General features: G+C 36.3%; 1 protein-coding gene across 1 annotated transcript; it reads right to left on the bottom strand.

Moving 5' to 3' along the window:
• Window positions 1-901: 901 nt before the first annotated feature.
• Window positions 902-15584, bottom strand: patl2 (PAT1 homolog 2). Its single transcript, XM_056469845.1, has 19 exons — window positions 15508-15584; window positions 14131-14284; window positions 13545-13822; window positions 13367-13432; window positions 13235-13288; window positions 13000-13155; window positions 10672-10749; window positions 10041-10186; window positions 7495-7569; window positions 7293-7416; window positions 7015-7135; window positions 6841-6938; window positions 6689-6739; window positions 4239-4381; window positions 3985-4141; window positions 3735-3875; window positions 3458-3555; window positions 3083-3223; window positions 902-1509 (listed from the first exon to the last, which is right to left on the bottom strand). Exons 1-19 carry the CDS (start codon window positions 15526-15528, stop codon window positions 1476-1478), a joined length of 2136 nt encoding a protein of 711 aa, XP_056325820.1. The 5' UTR covers window positions 15529-15584; the 3' UTR covers window positions 902-1475.
• Window positions 15585-16467: the final 883 nt, after the last annotated feature.

Raw genomic sequence — 16467 nt, 5'->3', positions numbered from 1 at the left:
GCAAATAGCATCTGTGGTTTGTATAACTTGTAATGTAATGTGTATTTAAATAGCTCACGTGTATGGCCATACACCCAAAGCGCTTCACAATCATTGGGAGGGTCTCTCCACACCACCAGTGTGCAGCATCCACTTGGATGATGCGACGGCAGCCACATGACAACGGCACCAGTGCGCTCACCACACACCAGCTATAGGTGAAGTGAAGAGACCGTGATCAAGCCAATTTGGTGTGTGGTGATGATTGGGAGTCCATGATGGGTAAGGGCTGATAGAGGAAATTTGATCATGACACCTCACTTTACGAGAAGTGCCATTGGATTTTTAAATGACCACAGAGAATCAGGACCTCGGTTTAACATCTTATGCGAAAGACAGCGCCCACTGTCTGACCATAGTGTTCTCTTCATTATGCTGGGGCATTAGGACTCACAGACCACAGGTTAAATGCCCCTGCTGGCCTCACTAACATCATTTCCAACAGCAACCTGGTTTTCTTTATCATGGTACTAACTAGGCTCAGCCCTGATTCGTTTAAATAAGTAACCGGTTTTGGGCTGCAGGGTGATATGGCTGTGACAACTTGATATGTTTTCATTTAGGATACAAACTAGACAGTCAATTTGAACTGTTGAAGCCATTCAGCACCTTTATATAAAAGTGCATTGCTAATTAAACTAGATAAATGTTCCAGGTGTGAGTTTGAGATCTAAAATAATAATAAATTTACTACAAACTGAAATTTTACTAGAAACCAGTAAAGGGTCAAAAGGGCTAAAGCTTTACAACTGTTGATATAAAAAAAAATATATAAAAAAAAACAACAACTATAAAATCTACACTGTCAGATACTTTTACAAATTTTTATTTATTTTTGTTATTTGCATGTGCTCTGCAACAGTGAAAAATTTAGATATGACATTGGGTCGCACAATTACAGAAATAAAACAAAAATCAAACCACAATGATAACTTTACACAAGCTTACATTTGAAATTAACATGAAATGAGAAATTAACACTCAAAATCTTTCTAAGACGCAGCTAAATTTAACAAAACATGTTTTTACACATCTCAAATTAAACCCAACACCTTTAAGTGCAACTGTAGAATTACGTCAACCCCAACAGCTCGCTCTGAAGACCTGCAGACCACAAATCCAACATGATCAGCTTTTTCTGATGCGACGCGCTTCATGAGGCTTAATACGGTCATGATTAATGACTGAATATCAGCCAACTTTATATACCAACCTATTGATAAATCATGTCAAGCAGCGCTAATCTGACCTTGATAGAAGAACTGATAGAAAAATGGAAGTTGAAAAAAAAATAATAATTTAGAAAAGAAATTGATAGAAAAATTGAAATGCAAATAAATGTTGGATATTCAGTCACAAAATCCAAATCAGTTCATGCTCGGCGTCATCCTGTGCTTCAGGTCAATGCAGAAACAGGTCATAGGGTCTGTGTTTACTCATGAAGCTACAGCCAGATATCCTGTAGCTGATCTGCAGTTTAAAATAAATAAAAACATTAAATCAGACAAAAATTAACCAACAACATGTATCATTTTCATGAATAAGTCATATTTAAAATAAATAAATAATATATATATATATATATATATATATATATATATATATATATATATATATATATATATATATATATATATATATATATATATATATATATATATATATATATATATATATATATATATATATATATATATATATATATGCGCATGCATGTAGGTAGGTAGGAGAATATGCAGTTTACTTTTTGCCAGATGTAGATCTAGAACACATTTAAGATGTTTTTTTTGTATATAAATCATGCGGTTTATAGTGTCTGTAAAAATCACATCTACAGCTATTAAACCAGGGATCTCCAAACCGGGCCGGTGTCCTGCATTGTTTAGCTCCAATCAAAAAGACTTGAACAACCTAATTAAAGGGCTGTTTCTCAATATGCGTTCTTCTGTTCGTGTAACATCAACCGCCAAAGTTCAGTTTCGTTCTTGCGGCCTTGAGTTTTGGATGACGCGTGAGAGTTCCTGGATGCGTTCTTGGTATCGAGAATACACCAATGCAGACTTGAGCACGGAACTCGCTGTAATCCTAGAAGTCATTACAGCTGAATAAAGGACGTGGGAAGTGCAGCATTTTATAAAGATTTACTATTGACGTTCAACGATACAACTTATCTCAGGAGTTTCCCTAAATGAGACGGTGAAAGTAAACATTCACCTAAATCTTAGAGGCATAAACGCATTAAGTGTTCATTTACTGAAATTCATAATTTTTCAACGTTTTATTTGCATTGTGCAATGTATATTTGTAAGGTTTTTATAGATAGATAAACTTTGTATGAATGCTGTAATGTTTATATAATTTTCCAATAAAAAAAAAATGCATGAAGGTCACATGACCATCAGAAACACAGAATCTCATTTCTCAGAGGATGCATTCTGTGTTCTACCGGTCTCTAGAGTTCATTCTTCTGAGAGGACCTGGCAAGACCAGTCTTCACAAGAACAAGTCAGTTCTCTGCATTTTTGGAATTAATAAACAGGCAAGGTCTTGCATGATATACTTAAACACCTTCTTGGAAGTTTCAAGCTAAACTCTGTAGGGACTCTGACCCTGCAGGACGGTGACAGGTGGCCCCTGCTCTAAACAGACGCAGGTCAGAATTTATGCCACAGAATGAGTACTTATTTTCTGAAAAGAATTATAATTTAAAAAAAAAAAAAAAAAAAAAGCACAAATATTTAGTTTAAATAAATTGTTTGAGTTTACCAACTTGGTACAAACCTCAACATTATCATTTTTAAAAACATGCCAAATATGGAGTCCAAAAAAGCCCCAATTAATTTACTGCACATCTGAAGCCAGTGACATTTAGAAAACTAATTTTGGAACAAACAACATGGCAAAGTGCAAGCTAGGATCCACAATCAATCAGTTTGAGAACATCTGAAGTGATTTTCCTTTATCTTTTCTGTTTATTTTCCCATAATTTAAAGCAGAAAAGTTTTGAAAAATGTGAAAAGCTGAGTGCAATTTGTAGACTCACTCCATGTTGTTTTTCAGCTGGTGCACAGTCCGCTTGTCCAGATATCGACAGAAGAGTGTTAGCAGGTTGGAAGGCAGAAGCAGTGGCTCAACGAGTGATGTCTGGGACAGCTGCCTGGCCACATGGAAAACAGTGTCCGTCCTTGATGGTTAGCATAAAAAAAATATATATTGTTTTGTTAAATTACTGATGCCTTAAATCAACTGTGGAAAAAAACAGATATACAGAAAACAATTTATAGACACTAGGAAAATATTGCATGTGTTACATGAAATTCAGAGGAATTTTAGTCATCTAAAGATTTTTCATTGTATGGAAAAATCTGCCATTTGAACATTATGCTAAACACCTTCCACAGACACAAACAAATAGTACCAAGTCTCAAAATCTCCAATACTGGGTTCCATGGGTAGATCAGAAGATAAAAGCCTTTCTCCCTGTGAGAGCAGAGCATACAGCAGCGACAGACCAAACTGCAAACACACAGGGTTTTGTTAAGAAACTTATTCAGTAAAGCAACACAAATGTATAGCCATTGAAGAGAGATGGGAAATTGGAGCTTTACGCCAAACAACTACACTGAAAAAAAAAAAAAAAAAAAAAAAAAAAAAAAACGGACAAATTCTAAATTATACAAAACTCAAGGGCAGACCTTGTTTTGGCAGGCCAGTGTTAACCGGGTGTCTTTTGAGTCTGGCAGTAATGCGGTGAACTCTTTGAGAATTCTGATTAGCTGACTGAATGCAAGTCCATTAATCACAGCCCGGAGAGATGGATACAGAATAGGAAGAGCCTGTAAAGAGGTTGGAACTTGATGCTGATTGCGTATTCAAGAGCTACACTGATTTAAAAAAAAAAAAAAAAAAAAAAAAAAAAAAAAATTATATAAACACTTTCCAGACCTCATCTGCATCTCTGCTCATCAGAACTGGAAGGTGTTTGGTTACTATGCTCAGAATATGCAGGGCTGAATCGTGTGACAGGAAGGGGAGGAGTCTGGCCACCAATCTCTTTCCTTTTGATACAAGTAGACAGGAAAGAAATTCCTCTCCAGAGTCCCTGTAGGGAAACAAGAATAATAATGTACATTGAACATGAGATCATAAAATTTACTATACGCAACCATTTCCAACACAAGTACAAATGTATGCCTTACAACAAATTTGTGCAGCGCAGCTCATTGTATAACTGCTCAACCTTCCTCTTTATGTTCTGCATCAACCGACTCTCCTCTTCTTTATCAGACACTGTCGTCTTCACCTTTTCTGCCTCTTCCACTTCCAGCAAAATCAGGTACAACTGAAAAAAAGGTAAAGGAGGTAAACATGGCACACTCACTCCAAACAAATAAACAAGTTCATACACAGTGCAATATATATACATAAAGTCATACCTGTTTGGAAGTGACACAGGAGTAGGCAAGCTTTGGAACAGATTACTTCATAATTGCATCTTCAACGAGACATATTTTGCTTGATTACGCCCATTCTATCAATGCAACCTATGGCACTTTTAAACCATGTAAAAATCACTCTGACAACCAAATAGAAGGCATGAGTCTTGCACATTGCATGATTCCCAAATATCAGAGGCATTGATTTGATTAGCCCGTTTTTTCATTGGCATTTTATGGGTACTAGCAGTCAGCACAGATACAGTACACAGTTGTGGCCCTAGAACTATGCAATTAAGGCATTTCTCCAAGCAGGTGTGCAACGGATCAGTTGATACTCGATTTGTGCAGATCATGACCCATGGGTCAGCAAACACTAACCCAATAACTCATTTTGCAAATCGACATAATACTAAAATAACGATTGCAGAGAAAGACAATATGCCAATATCACTTCAATTAATTACACCAAGAAGTCACGTTCACATGAAATGGGGGATTGTTAATCTGTCAACAAGAGAACTTGAAAAGCCTCCTGCATCATTCAAATGGGAACATTTAGGCTTTCCCATAAAACGATGATGACAGAAGTAGTTTTGGACAGAAGTTGTCACCTAAATGCATTTATTAATTCATGTTGCATAGCTGCACAATTAGTCCTTTAAGACTTTGATCTCAACTCAAACACCCACGCACTGTTAATTATAAATTATGATTTGCATACATGATTTGCATACATGTTTATTAATCCTTTGATTATCCCAAAACTGGATTTTGCTGAGAAAGAAATCCAGTCTTCAGTCTTTTCAAAAAGTATTTTAATTGAGTTACAAACAATCAAATAGTCAACGCTTACGCAGTGCATTTAGTCTCAACTTCCATATGAATGAATTAAAGATACTTGCTCCACTCACAACAGTGGCGTCTCATTTCTTAGTGGAATATTTCTATCCCTACCACTTCACACTATGTTTCAAGGACAAGGGGGTGTATAACAGAAGATTGGTACTTTGAGTCAATGAAAAAAATCGTTTTTGTTTACAAAATTAAGATTAAAATGTTACCTATTGTAGGACCTACTGGAATTAGTCACAATTCCTTTTTTAGAATGAATTGCATTTGGGGGTCTAAACATGCTTAAACTCATGAAACTTTGCACACACACCAGAAGAGGTGAAAGTTGTTTTTTTGATAGGTTTGAGAAGTGGGTGTGGCAATATGGCTCGACATCACCACCTGTGCACATTTGATGAAGTGGCTCCCAGAGCTACGTTTCATGCGCACATACCAAAATTGGCACACACAAACAACAAACAAAAAAAAAAAAGCCTTTGAGCAATCAAACTAGTCGTCAGATATTTTTAAAAACTTCCTCTGCCGAAAAAGTGCAGTTTTTGCCATTTACTTAAACTCCTCCTAGGGATTTTAATCAGACACCAAAATTGGGTATAGTCATCTAAAGGCCTTGGCAAATGTTAAATTGCAAAGATCTAGAGTTTGTTGACGGGTGTGTCTGTGGCAGCCTCACAAACTTTGTGTCATTACGAAACAGGAAGTTGTTGTAACTCATGCATGGCATGCATTGTCTGATGCATTGCATGCATTGTCTACATACCAATATTGGAGTCAGTCATAGCGCCACTTGCTGACAGAAATTTGCCATAAATCTGTGATTTTGTCAGGTTTTTTTATATTCACGAGTATATTATTGCCCACTATTCTCTGTCATCCAAAGGCCACCGAGCGACGATGAGCCCGGGTACAAGGTCCCCTTCATAGCTGCTTGCAGCTTTAATTTCTTGATTGTCTTTGTTAATATCAAGTTCTATAAGCCATTTCGTTAAAACCAAAAAGTTCATTGCTGTACTGTTCTCATAACGGAAAACATATGACATTTGTCTCCTCCCTTTTTTGCTGATCCAAAAATGGTCCGATGCGGGACTGAAAAACCATAATATGATCCAAAACGTGAGATTTGTGACCAGCTGCACCTCTAGTGGCCAATAAGTACTACTGTCACAGCTCCCTGCTACTAGATTGCCTCTGTTACAAATGCCTAATACTATAATAATAATAATAATAATAATAATAATAATAATAATAATAATAATAATAATAGACAGTGTGAGATTGCAACATACCAATGTTTGACATGACATGCATAATTAGAACACTTCAGTATTTTGAAAAACAGTAAAATGTGGTTATTGTACCTTCTCAATATTGCTCAACACCTCCAACCTTTGCTGTCTAGTGTCTTTGTGCTCCTGTTTAAATATAAAAAAACCCACATAAAAATCCCCTTCCAAACATACACATATATATATATATATATATATATACACATTTTATAAAGCAAACTCACCTCATCATGTGTATTTGCATGAACAGCATCAATGGCTCGTCTGGGAGAAAAACAAGTTGACACTGCAACCTGCCCGAGTGAACCTTCAATGTGGACAACTATGATGCAAGAATTACCAGCTGTTCATACTGCAAATTTATAAAATGTGTATTATATTGGTTTATTTTGCCAGACCTGGAATGTACGAGACATTTTTGCTAACATATGGGGTTGTTAGTTTAGGTGGTTCCTTCTTCGTCCGGTCACCTACATACTCTTCTTCAGCCAGTTTAGCATCCATTCTCTGATAGTACTCCTGCAGAGGGGAACAACAGTGCATGGCAATTCATTTTTTTCTGCCCTTTCATTCATTGGAAAATAAACATCCAAACAGTCAGCATTGAGAAAACGGACAGCTAATACCATCCTTGAACATTCTTAGCAGGCCCAAACAGTTCTAGAATGAAACGGACCTGGTAATAGTAGTCATCCAGATGTGGGTTCTCGCTCTGTAGCTGGATCATTTGCAGCCTGATTATCCACTCTTTCTCCTTGTCAGACATGATTTGGGAATACGGGTCCCAGCTCAATGGCTTTCTGTGAATTGCATAATCTGCATTCAAAAAAGGGCAAAAATATAAAATAAAAAATAAATGCATTTCTCACTTCACTAACCTATGTGGTCTTGGTTGTCGCTGACTTAAAAGCCGCTTATGCTGGGGGTGGAACTGGACAACAGGACCTGGTGCACTAAATTGATAAAGAAAGATCTGTTATTGAAACGGACCAAATAGTAGCAAGATCAAAGTTACTCAATGCAAGGTCAAGACTTCACATGAAGAAAAAAAAAAAACCAAAACAGTTATCAACATGTTAAATCAAACTAAGCATTCATTTAGATTTTAATCGGTAAAAACAAAATCAATACCAAATAAGGTATCGGCTTAAATCACTGTTAAAGAGCCCCTATTATTCATTATAAAAAGGTCATCGTTTGGGGTCCGCAACAACAGGGTAACATGCATGCAAGGTCAAAAAACACGATCTAATATGCATTTATTTTTACATAATTAATGAAACTGTTCCCATATTATTTGTTCAGCAATTAATTTCTTAACTCTTCTTTCGCAGAATGCTAATTTGCGGTGATTGATCCAATGACCCAGTCTATTGTGATTAGTCTACTGCGTACTATGAAAATGTCAACGCCATTTTATTGTGTTGGAAACTAAAGCCGTCATGGCTTATAAAAATTAGTGTTGAAGCCCAAGCAGCCATGGCGCAGATCATATGCGTGAGCCCAATGCATAAACATATTAAAGCAATACAGTTAAACACCAGCATATTGCTTTATTCTTATTCATAACTCTAAGTAATAAAACTACATAGATTAAATATTAATCAGTATGGGCATTACCGCAACCCCACTCTGCTGGTTGGACTTCTACCTCACCGGTAGATCTTTCATTGTTGCCTGGACAGGACAGGTGTCCCCAGCTCATCAGCTGGTCAAAGGTTTACAACAGGGATCTGTTCTTGGTCCCTTTCTATTCTCTATTTATGCCACATCACTGGGGGTAATCATCTAAACGCATGGTTTTTCTTATTTTTATGCTGCAGTCAGCCAGATGCCCCAAAGGTCTTGCGCTGCCTGGAGGACAACTCAGAGGAAACTCAACTTTGTCCTCTCTGCAACTCCATACACTTAACACAATTCCTCCAACCAACTAGTATCATCTACCATTACCCATGTAACTCTCAGCAAGGAATCTTGGGGTGATCCTAGATGAGCAGTTATCATTCAAAGAGTACGCTGCTAACAGCTTGATCATGCATGTTTGCACTTTTCAACGTCAGAATAAATCAGACCCTTCCTAATTGATCATGTTGCACAACTTCTAGGCCAAGCTCTGGTAACTTCTAGGCTGGGCTACTGTAACGTTCTTCTGGCTGGTCTCCCTTCTTGCACCCTTAAACCTCTACAGATGATCCAATACACTGTGGCTCATCTGGTTTTAAAAAGCCCACACCACTCTCTATTTCACTGCATTGGTTACTGGTCGAGGCTCATTAAAATCTTTGATGCTCGCTTACATGACAGCCACTGCACTGCAACCTCTTACCTCCACCTGCTCCTGAAGGTCTACATCCCCTTCAGCAGCCTTTGGTTAGTGAGTGACTGCCACCTTGTGGTACAAATCATAGAGAGGCTCCAACCCAACCCCAATACCATTTTATTCAATGTACCTTGCTGGTAGAAAGATCTTCCCATTTCCACACAAACTGCTAATTCACTAGCATCAAATCAAACAACAACTAAAAATCTCATCTCTTCAGTGATTACCCAAGCACAAGACTGCCCCCCCCCCCCTCCCCAACCCCCTTACTACTTGGCTCTAATTTCTCTAAATATTAACAGTTACTTTGTACAATTAGCACTACTTGTTGAGTCACTTTGAACAAAACTCTGCTAAATGAAATCGACACAGCGGCAAATGTTTCTGAACATTGACGAGCTCATTGGATGTGCGCTCTGCTTGGCATGGCTCAAACCATTGAAATTAGAGCAAAAGCTGAGTGTTCACGTGTCCAGTGTATAAGAACTGCTGGCCTAGCAATGACAAATGCCACAGGATCGCAAGCTGAGAAGCATTTTAAAGCTAAAGAAAACAAGTACCATTTTAAAAATCACACAGGTTGTGATCCAGCAAAAGAAATTGGTCCATTTAAACGCTATACTGACAAAGTCCCTGTCAAAGTCTGATAAAATCCCATCCAGCTATACTAGTATTTGGTGTGGATCCTTCATCGTAGGGTAGCCTAATCTCATCAGTAAAATGACAGGAACAAAGCACAGGTTTGGCTATAATGTGGTATTGTATTCTTCTCAGCCCCATATTTAGGCATCTCAATGATTAGTGTTAGCATGCTACAGTGTTTGGGGGGAGTGGGGGGGGTTCCAAGTTCTTTTTGGTCTGCATGCAGTGCTTGGTGTATCGTTCAAACTATTTATATAATGTGCACGCAGATTTAAACCTTAGATGGTTGTTTTCCCTTCACTTAGAGCGGTGTTACACATTGCATAAAAGGTATTTTCATAAACCCATAATTAAAAAAATAAATAAAAAATAAAAAAACAAAATACAAAATTGTCACGCACAAAGGATGCACAATTTAAAATAAATAAATTTAAAAAATAATTCCTTGACTAGATGACCCACCGTAAGCCCTGCATAACGCTGGCAGATGGACTGTAGAATGGAGCAGGCCGGGGAGAGTCTGTACCAAACCGCAGGTGCATGAGTTTGGGTGTGCGGGGCATTGAGGTAGAGAGAGGAGGACGGGAAGGTGATATAAAACCTCCAGGCTGAAAAAATAAAAAATAAATATTTGCAACAAACTTATTTAGCAACAGAAAATGATAACCAGAAGAAGAGAGCAGCTGCGGATACTTAGGCGTGCGCACATCAATATAGCATAATTTGTGACTAGTCATGGGCTGGTATAAGATTCTGACGGTATGATAACCTTGGATTTAAAAAAAAAACTAAAAAAAAAAAAAAAAAAAAACCTTATTCACAGCATTACGGTATTGTGCACACTGCTCTAAAATATATTATTTTTAAATGTATTGGCGGTTTTAAAACCTTGACTTTTTCAAACCGCAGTATACCTTGAAAACGGTTATCGTGACACTGTACAACAATTACCATTTTTACATTACTAGTAGGAGTACGTTTAGAAACAAAATGTAAATTCTTGTTAATTTCCAGCAGGAGCTGTATCCCTTATAGCATCAATCCATTTCTTAAAAAAAAAAAAAAAAAAAAAAAAAAAAAGGTAGAAGTCAACCTGGTTATATTGCTGCTGGGGTGTAAAGAGTCTTTGGGGACGAAAGACAGTGCATGGAGCCATGGGACTTTGTTGTGCCTAAAGAAAAAAAAAAAGAAACGGTTCATAAATTTATGCACATTATTAATTTTACAACATTTAAAAGATAATGCCCCTCCTCACAGAGCATGTTGTCTCTTATCAATCCTCTTTAAATAACCCAAAATGCTGCAGCTCATTTGGTCCTCAAGCCCATGTCACAACTTGTCATCTTCCTGCACTGGCTACTATGCACCCTCCGACCTCCACTTATTTCTACACATCAACACTCTCTCCAGAAGGTTAGAGAGCACTGATTACTATAGAGGCTCAAAAATCACTTTTCAGAATCTTCATTTATTGTTCCACATATGTGGAATGATCTCCCCAATCCCATTTAGAATGTTGAAAACCTGGCAACATTCAAAAAGCACCTAAAAAAAAAAAAATGCATATTTTCTATGAGAACTTGAGGAAAATGTATTGTTATACTTACTCACCCACAGTTTATACAACATACTTGATGGTTTTTTCCTCAGTAGAACATTAAACAAAAATTTTGCTGAATCTGTGGTCCTTACTAGACATGGGATGATAACAGCGATTTGGAAGTCAAGGTTTTAAAACAAAATCCTTTGTAATACCATTCCTAAGGTACGTGTAAGATTTTTTTTTATTTACATTTTTTTTTTTTGTTTTGTTAGGACAACAGTATCTCCAGCAGAAAAAAAAATATCCAAAGATGCCATTTTAAATTGTAAAGAAATCGGAGTTTGACAGCATAAGTCAATACATTTTAATTTGACATGTTTACTGTACCAAATATTATTAAATTTTTTTTTTTTTTTTTTTTCCATTTTGAAAACAATATGTTTTTGTTTTTTTACCCAGACATTTAAAATGAATATATTTTAGAGCAGTAATCACAACACCATGAAACTTTTATCCAAGGTTATCATACTGTCAGAATCTAATACCGGCCCATGCCTAGTCCTTAGTGATTCGTATATTAAAAGTGAATGGTTTGTTTTTTTGCATAAACAAACAAACTCCAATTCAATTGCCATGGCTCCTGATGACACACTGATGTCTTGAAGAGAAATGATTAATCAGTGTACAAAATTGAACACTTACAAGATTTTTAGCTTTATTCCACAGCATGATCAAACATTCTTGGCAGTTCGTGTAACTAGTCCAATCACTTTTGATGACAAAAGCATGAGCTGATGTAGAAATCACCAAGATTTATTAAACTGCATCATCTGACCTCCCATCCAAGCACGCTCAAACTGACCAAACTACAATTGCACATGAATCCAAGAACTGTTTGACTAGGCTGTGATTTAAAGGGTAATAATATTGTAAACTATATTCAGTGATCCTCTGGGATCATCCCAAGATTCCTTGCGAAGTTACATGGGTAATAGTAGATGATACCAGTTGGTTGGAGAGATTTCTTATATGGACTGATCGTTTTGCTTCACAATACTTCAGCGTGTCATCAGAAGCCATGGCTATCGAGTTAGACTCATTTGTAGTTTTATTTTTAATCCAAAAACATAACCATTCATTGTCATTGTATGAAATGACCAAGGACCACATATTCAGCTCAATCTTATGTAACAGTCCATTAAAAGGGGTGGTTCTCTTATTCACAAAAAAAAAAAAAAAAAAAAACATGTTTTTGCAGTTATTCTGCTTAATTTCTATTAAATTATGAGGTTTAAATACAGCATTTGTGACATTAAGCACTAATATTGCTGCAATAGCTTGTCAGATGAGAAATCACAAGCACACTTTTTGAAACAAGAAAAATGTGCTTACCACACTATTTTACCACAAAATGTTTATTTGCAATGGGCATTTAAACAGTAAGCCATTACAGTTGTATTAATAATGTTGTGTGATTACAATTTAATTAATAATTTTAGTATGAAAAAAAAAAACCTCTTAAAATAAACTTATTTCCTCAGTCACAATTTATAAATTTGAATAATTAAATTGAATTTGTCTTAAAGCCTTCTTTTATCGGTTATTTTCACAATCTATGATGGCAATCTGTAAAAAAAAAAAAAATGGGACTCATATGAGCCAAATAGAGGCCAAATTCTGGACTTCTGGTCAATGGGTGGGGGGGGTCTTTAGAACCACCCTGGTTACAAGCCTGTGTAATATTTTACTAAAAGAAGGGAAAAAAAAAAAAAAAAAAAAAAAAAGTTAATTTTTGTGTGAACTATCTCTTTGACACCCCCCTTTCAATCTACATAACACTGATAGTGTTTTAAACATTTTTATTAGAAACCATCCTACCTGATAATGACACCTCTGGTTGAAGGACCCAACAAAAGGCTGTCCTCTTCTGCCCCGACTGGTGGAAAAAGGGCGCATAGGAGACAGAAAGTTTGGAGAGACCGGCGGGACCCTGCCATGAGCTGATCGGTCAATAACTCCCACAATGGCCTGATCCTAATTGGTAACAAGTTCACAATTATCAATAAACAAGTATGTTGTAGAGGAGTGAAAGACATGTGATTTGCTTAAGCACCTGGAGTATAGTCTGTGCAGGTGACCTGCTGGATTTTAAAGGTGCTACCATCCACTGTGAGAAAGATAAATATCAATAAAAAGATCAGGTAATAATAAAAACAAGCAAAACAGCAAATCTTAAATAACATACTGAATTTGAATTAAGGTCCTCCCAGTAGGTGCTGAGGCTACAATCCACAATGGCACTATCAATACTCTAGAAACAAAATCCAATGCAACAAAGCACATGGTGGGTGGGTGTTCATTAGCGGTACAAGTTCAAGCCAAAATCAAAAATGCGTATAAAAATAAGCGTCTGAATGTTAAACCTTCAGGCTTGGTCGACCCTTCACGGTCTTCACCACAGCTGGGTCATCAAACAGCTGTCCTCTACCGCCTCTCCCTCTCTGAGACCGGCCAGTTGGAGTGTGGGGCCAAATACGAGGTTCTGGCCTGGGAGGACAATGGGTACTGTGTGTGACAGGAGATTTTGGTGGTGGTGGGGGTGGAGGTGGAGATGAAGACTGTGGTGTTGGGGAGCGATCACTAGAAAGCAGCAGGAGATCTGTAGGGTCGATGTCTGGGGTATCACCATTCACACCTTCATCTTGATTCATTTTGGCATGGTGATGTTATAAAGAAAGATAAAAAAAAGCAGAGATAAGCATTTACGACACACAATTTTCAACTCCATCCCTTACTTTTCCAAAAAAAAAAAAAAAAAAAAAAAACATTTAGCCCAAATAAATTGCATGTTTGCATTTAAACCCCTAATTACAGTATTTTAGTAAGTTTCACATATATTAGAGAGCAAAAATAATATCAGCAACTTCATACCTGCATGTGAAACCACTCAAATCTTTAAGTCAAAGAATTAAATCAATTGTTAGTGATGTTTTATAAAAATAACCATACCCAAGCCAAATGTCTCCTCATTGTAGAGGTCAATTTCTTCATCCTCCTCAGCCATTTCCTGCAACAATCCACATTCATCATCCTCTCCTTTATCGCTCCACTGATCTCCATTCTCTGGCCAAACAGCATCGGGAATAGGCTCCCTGTTTTTCTCCTGAAAACCAAGGGTGTAGATTGATATTGGTGGGGACATACTTCCCTGGAGCGCATGCATTGAACAGCACAAATTCAGTTTTGCACCATTAAAAACATGAATAAAAGTACTTAATATAAAATTTAATAATATTATTAATAAAATAATATAAACTTAATGAAAAAATCATGTCTCGTGTTGTTGCAAAAGACATGATTTAACTGCAGTCAAGCTTTGAGGTATGGATGTAGAGAAATTTAGAGGTGTGTAATGCAATTTAATGGTTTTATCCTGAATATGGTTTTTCATAATCATGGAGGCCAAAATCGAACCTGAATTTTGATTATTTGCACAGCCTTGGTTAATGGTATTATGGTGAACTCGTAGTGAATTTGACTTAATACACGTGTAGGTTAAGAGTTGAAGGACTATTACTTTATTTTGAAGTCGTTTAAATTATTGATAGGGACATTTCAGTAATTGGTGGGGACACATCCCCTCAGTCCATGCCCATTCTCTGTCCTAGCTGAAAACAAAGACAAATACAGAATAAAGCACTGCTAATAATGATCGAAATGTTCGTATACAAGCAGTGCAGCAAAGCTTTCTTTTCTAGGTCTTATACTTGAGCCTAAACTACTTTACATGCAAATGTTAAACATTAAATATTTATATCATAACAATGCTTTTTGTTTAACTACCGCACATTTAAACAAACTTTTAATTAATTTGCTCTTTTATTGTATTTTGTATGCTAAAATTAGTAATTATACAACAGCAAAATGCAATCTAGATGAACTGCAATACAGTGACAAATAGTAAACAATTGCAACTAGACACATAAGTTAATATCATCCAAATAAACATTGTTAAAATAAAAAGAAATACATTGTTACGGAAGAAAAAAATAATTCTGTTGATTTTTTTTTTTTTTTACCATTTTGGCTGCATTAGTTAACTACATTAACATGAGCTAACAGTTTCCTTTTTTTTTTTTAAAGGGCACGTCTAAATTATGAGTTAAGTGATAATTTAGACATTTATGCTAAAATAATTTTAAAATTAAGAACAGTATTTGTGTTTATCAATGTGTTGTTAGTTAATGTTTAACCCAAGCTAACTAGTGGGACTATGGTAAAGTGTATAATAAAAGAAAACTGTAAATATTAGGTATAATTGGAGGTCTGCATGCCATTGGGTTTCAGGGCCTTTCCAATGAAAGAGTTGTGGCTTCATCTACTTACGGGATCTTCGGAATCACCCATTTCAATATTGTCAATATTTCAGTTTTTTTTTTGGTGAAATTTCGTCAACCATCCACACTCGTTGAACGTCTAGAACTCTACACGCTGTTACACGTGTTTATCAGTGTTTGTAAATGAACACACCTGCGCACCAGGAGGTGGGAGTATGAAGCCTCTGCAGAAAGAAGGATGAATCACCCAATCCCAGCGAAGCTACGTTTACTGGCCCACCCACTGAGAACGTAGTAAATTAAAAACATTTATCAACCAAAATCACATCGTCACACTGTAAATTTAGTTAATAAATAAATAAATATAAAGGAAGTTGTCAATAGCCAGCCTTTTTCCCTTATGGTGCGCTTGTCAAAATAATTCGTCACTTTCTATTAGTCCCACCAATAATTTATGAATGTTTAAAAAGCAAAACAATATCACTCAGCCTATTCTTTCAGTTGAACATATCAAACAAACAATTACAGCTGCTAGTGAATTTAAAAATGGGAAATATCTCAGTTGCTGTGCACAAAGATGCGATTTTGTTGAAATAAGACCAAATAAAACTGCAATGACGCACGGTGACAACTGGAAGCTCGGAATAAAAATAAAACAAAACAAATTAAATTAAAAACGAATTATTTATAAATTATTAGTTAATCATTAAAAGGAATTAGTTATAAATAAAAACAATTATAAAATAAATGACTTTTAATTTACAAACATACATACATAAATGCATTGATGAATAAATAAGTTAAAAAGTAAATAAATAAGTAAATAAATAAATAAATAAATAAGGTGCAGGTAGGCTACTCATCGTTCGCGCCGAACGAAGCCACACCTCCTTTATCGTCTCATTAGCGCATTCCAAAAAGAAGCCTTTCTGACCCTGGAGCTGGAGGATAAATCCTTCAATGGAATTAGGGAAGCGAATTAAGAAGCGATAGAATGTCTATGGGTTTA

Source organism: Danio aesculapii, chromosome 12 (genome assembly GCF_903798145.1).
Source record: "Danio aesculapii chromosome 12, fDanAes4.1, whole genome shotgun sequence".
NCBI lineage: Eukaryota > Metazoa > Chordata > Actinopteri > Cypriniformes > Danionidae > Danio > Danio aesculapii.
This window is presented reverse-complemented; position numbering and strand designations above follow the sequence as displayed.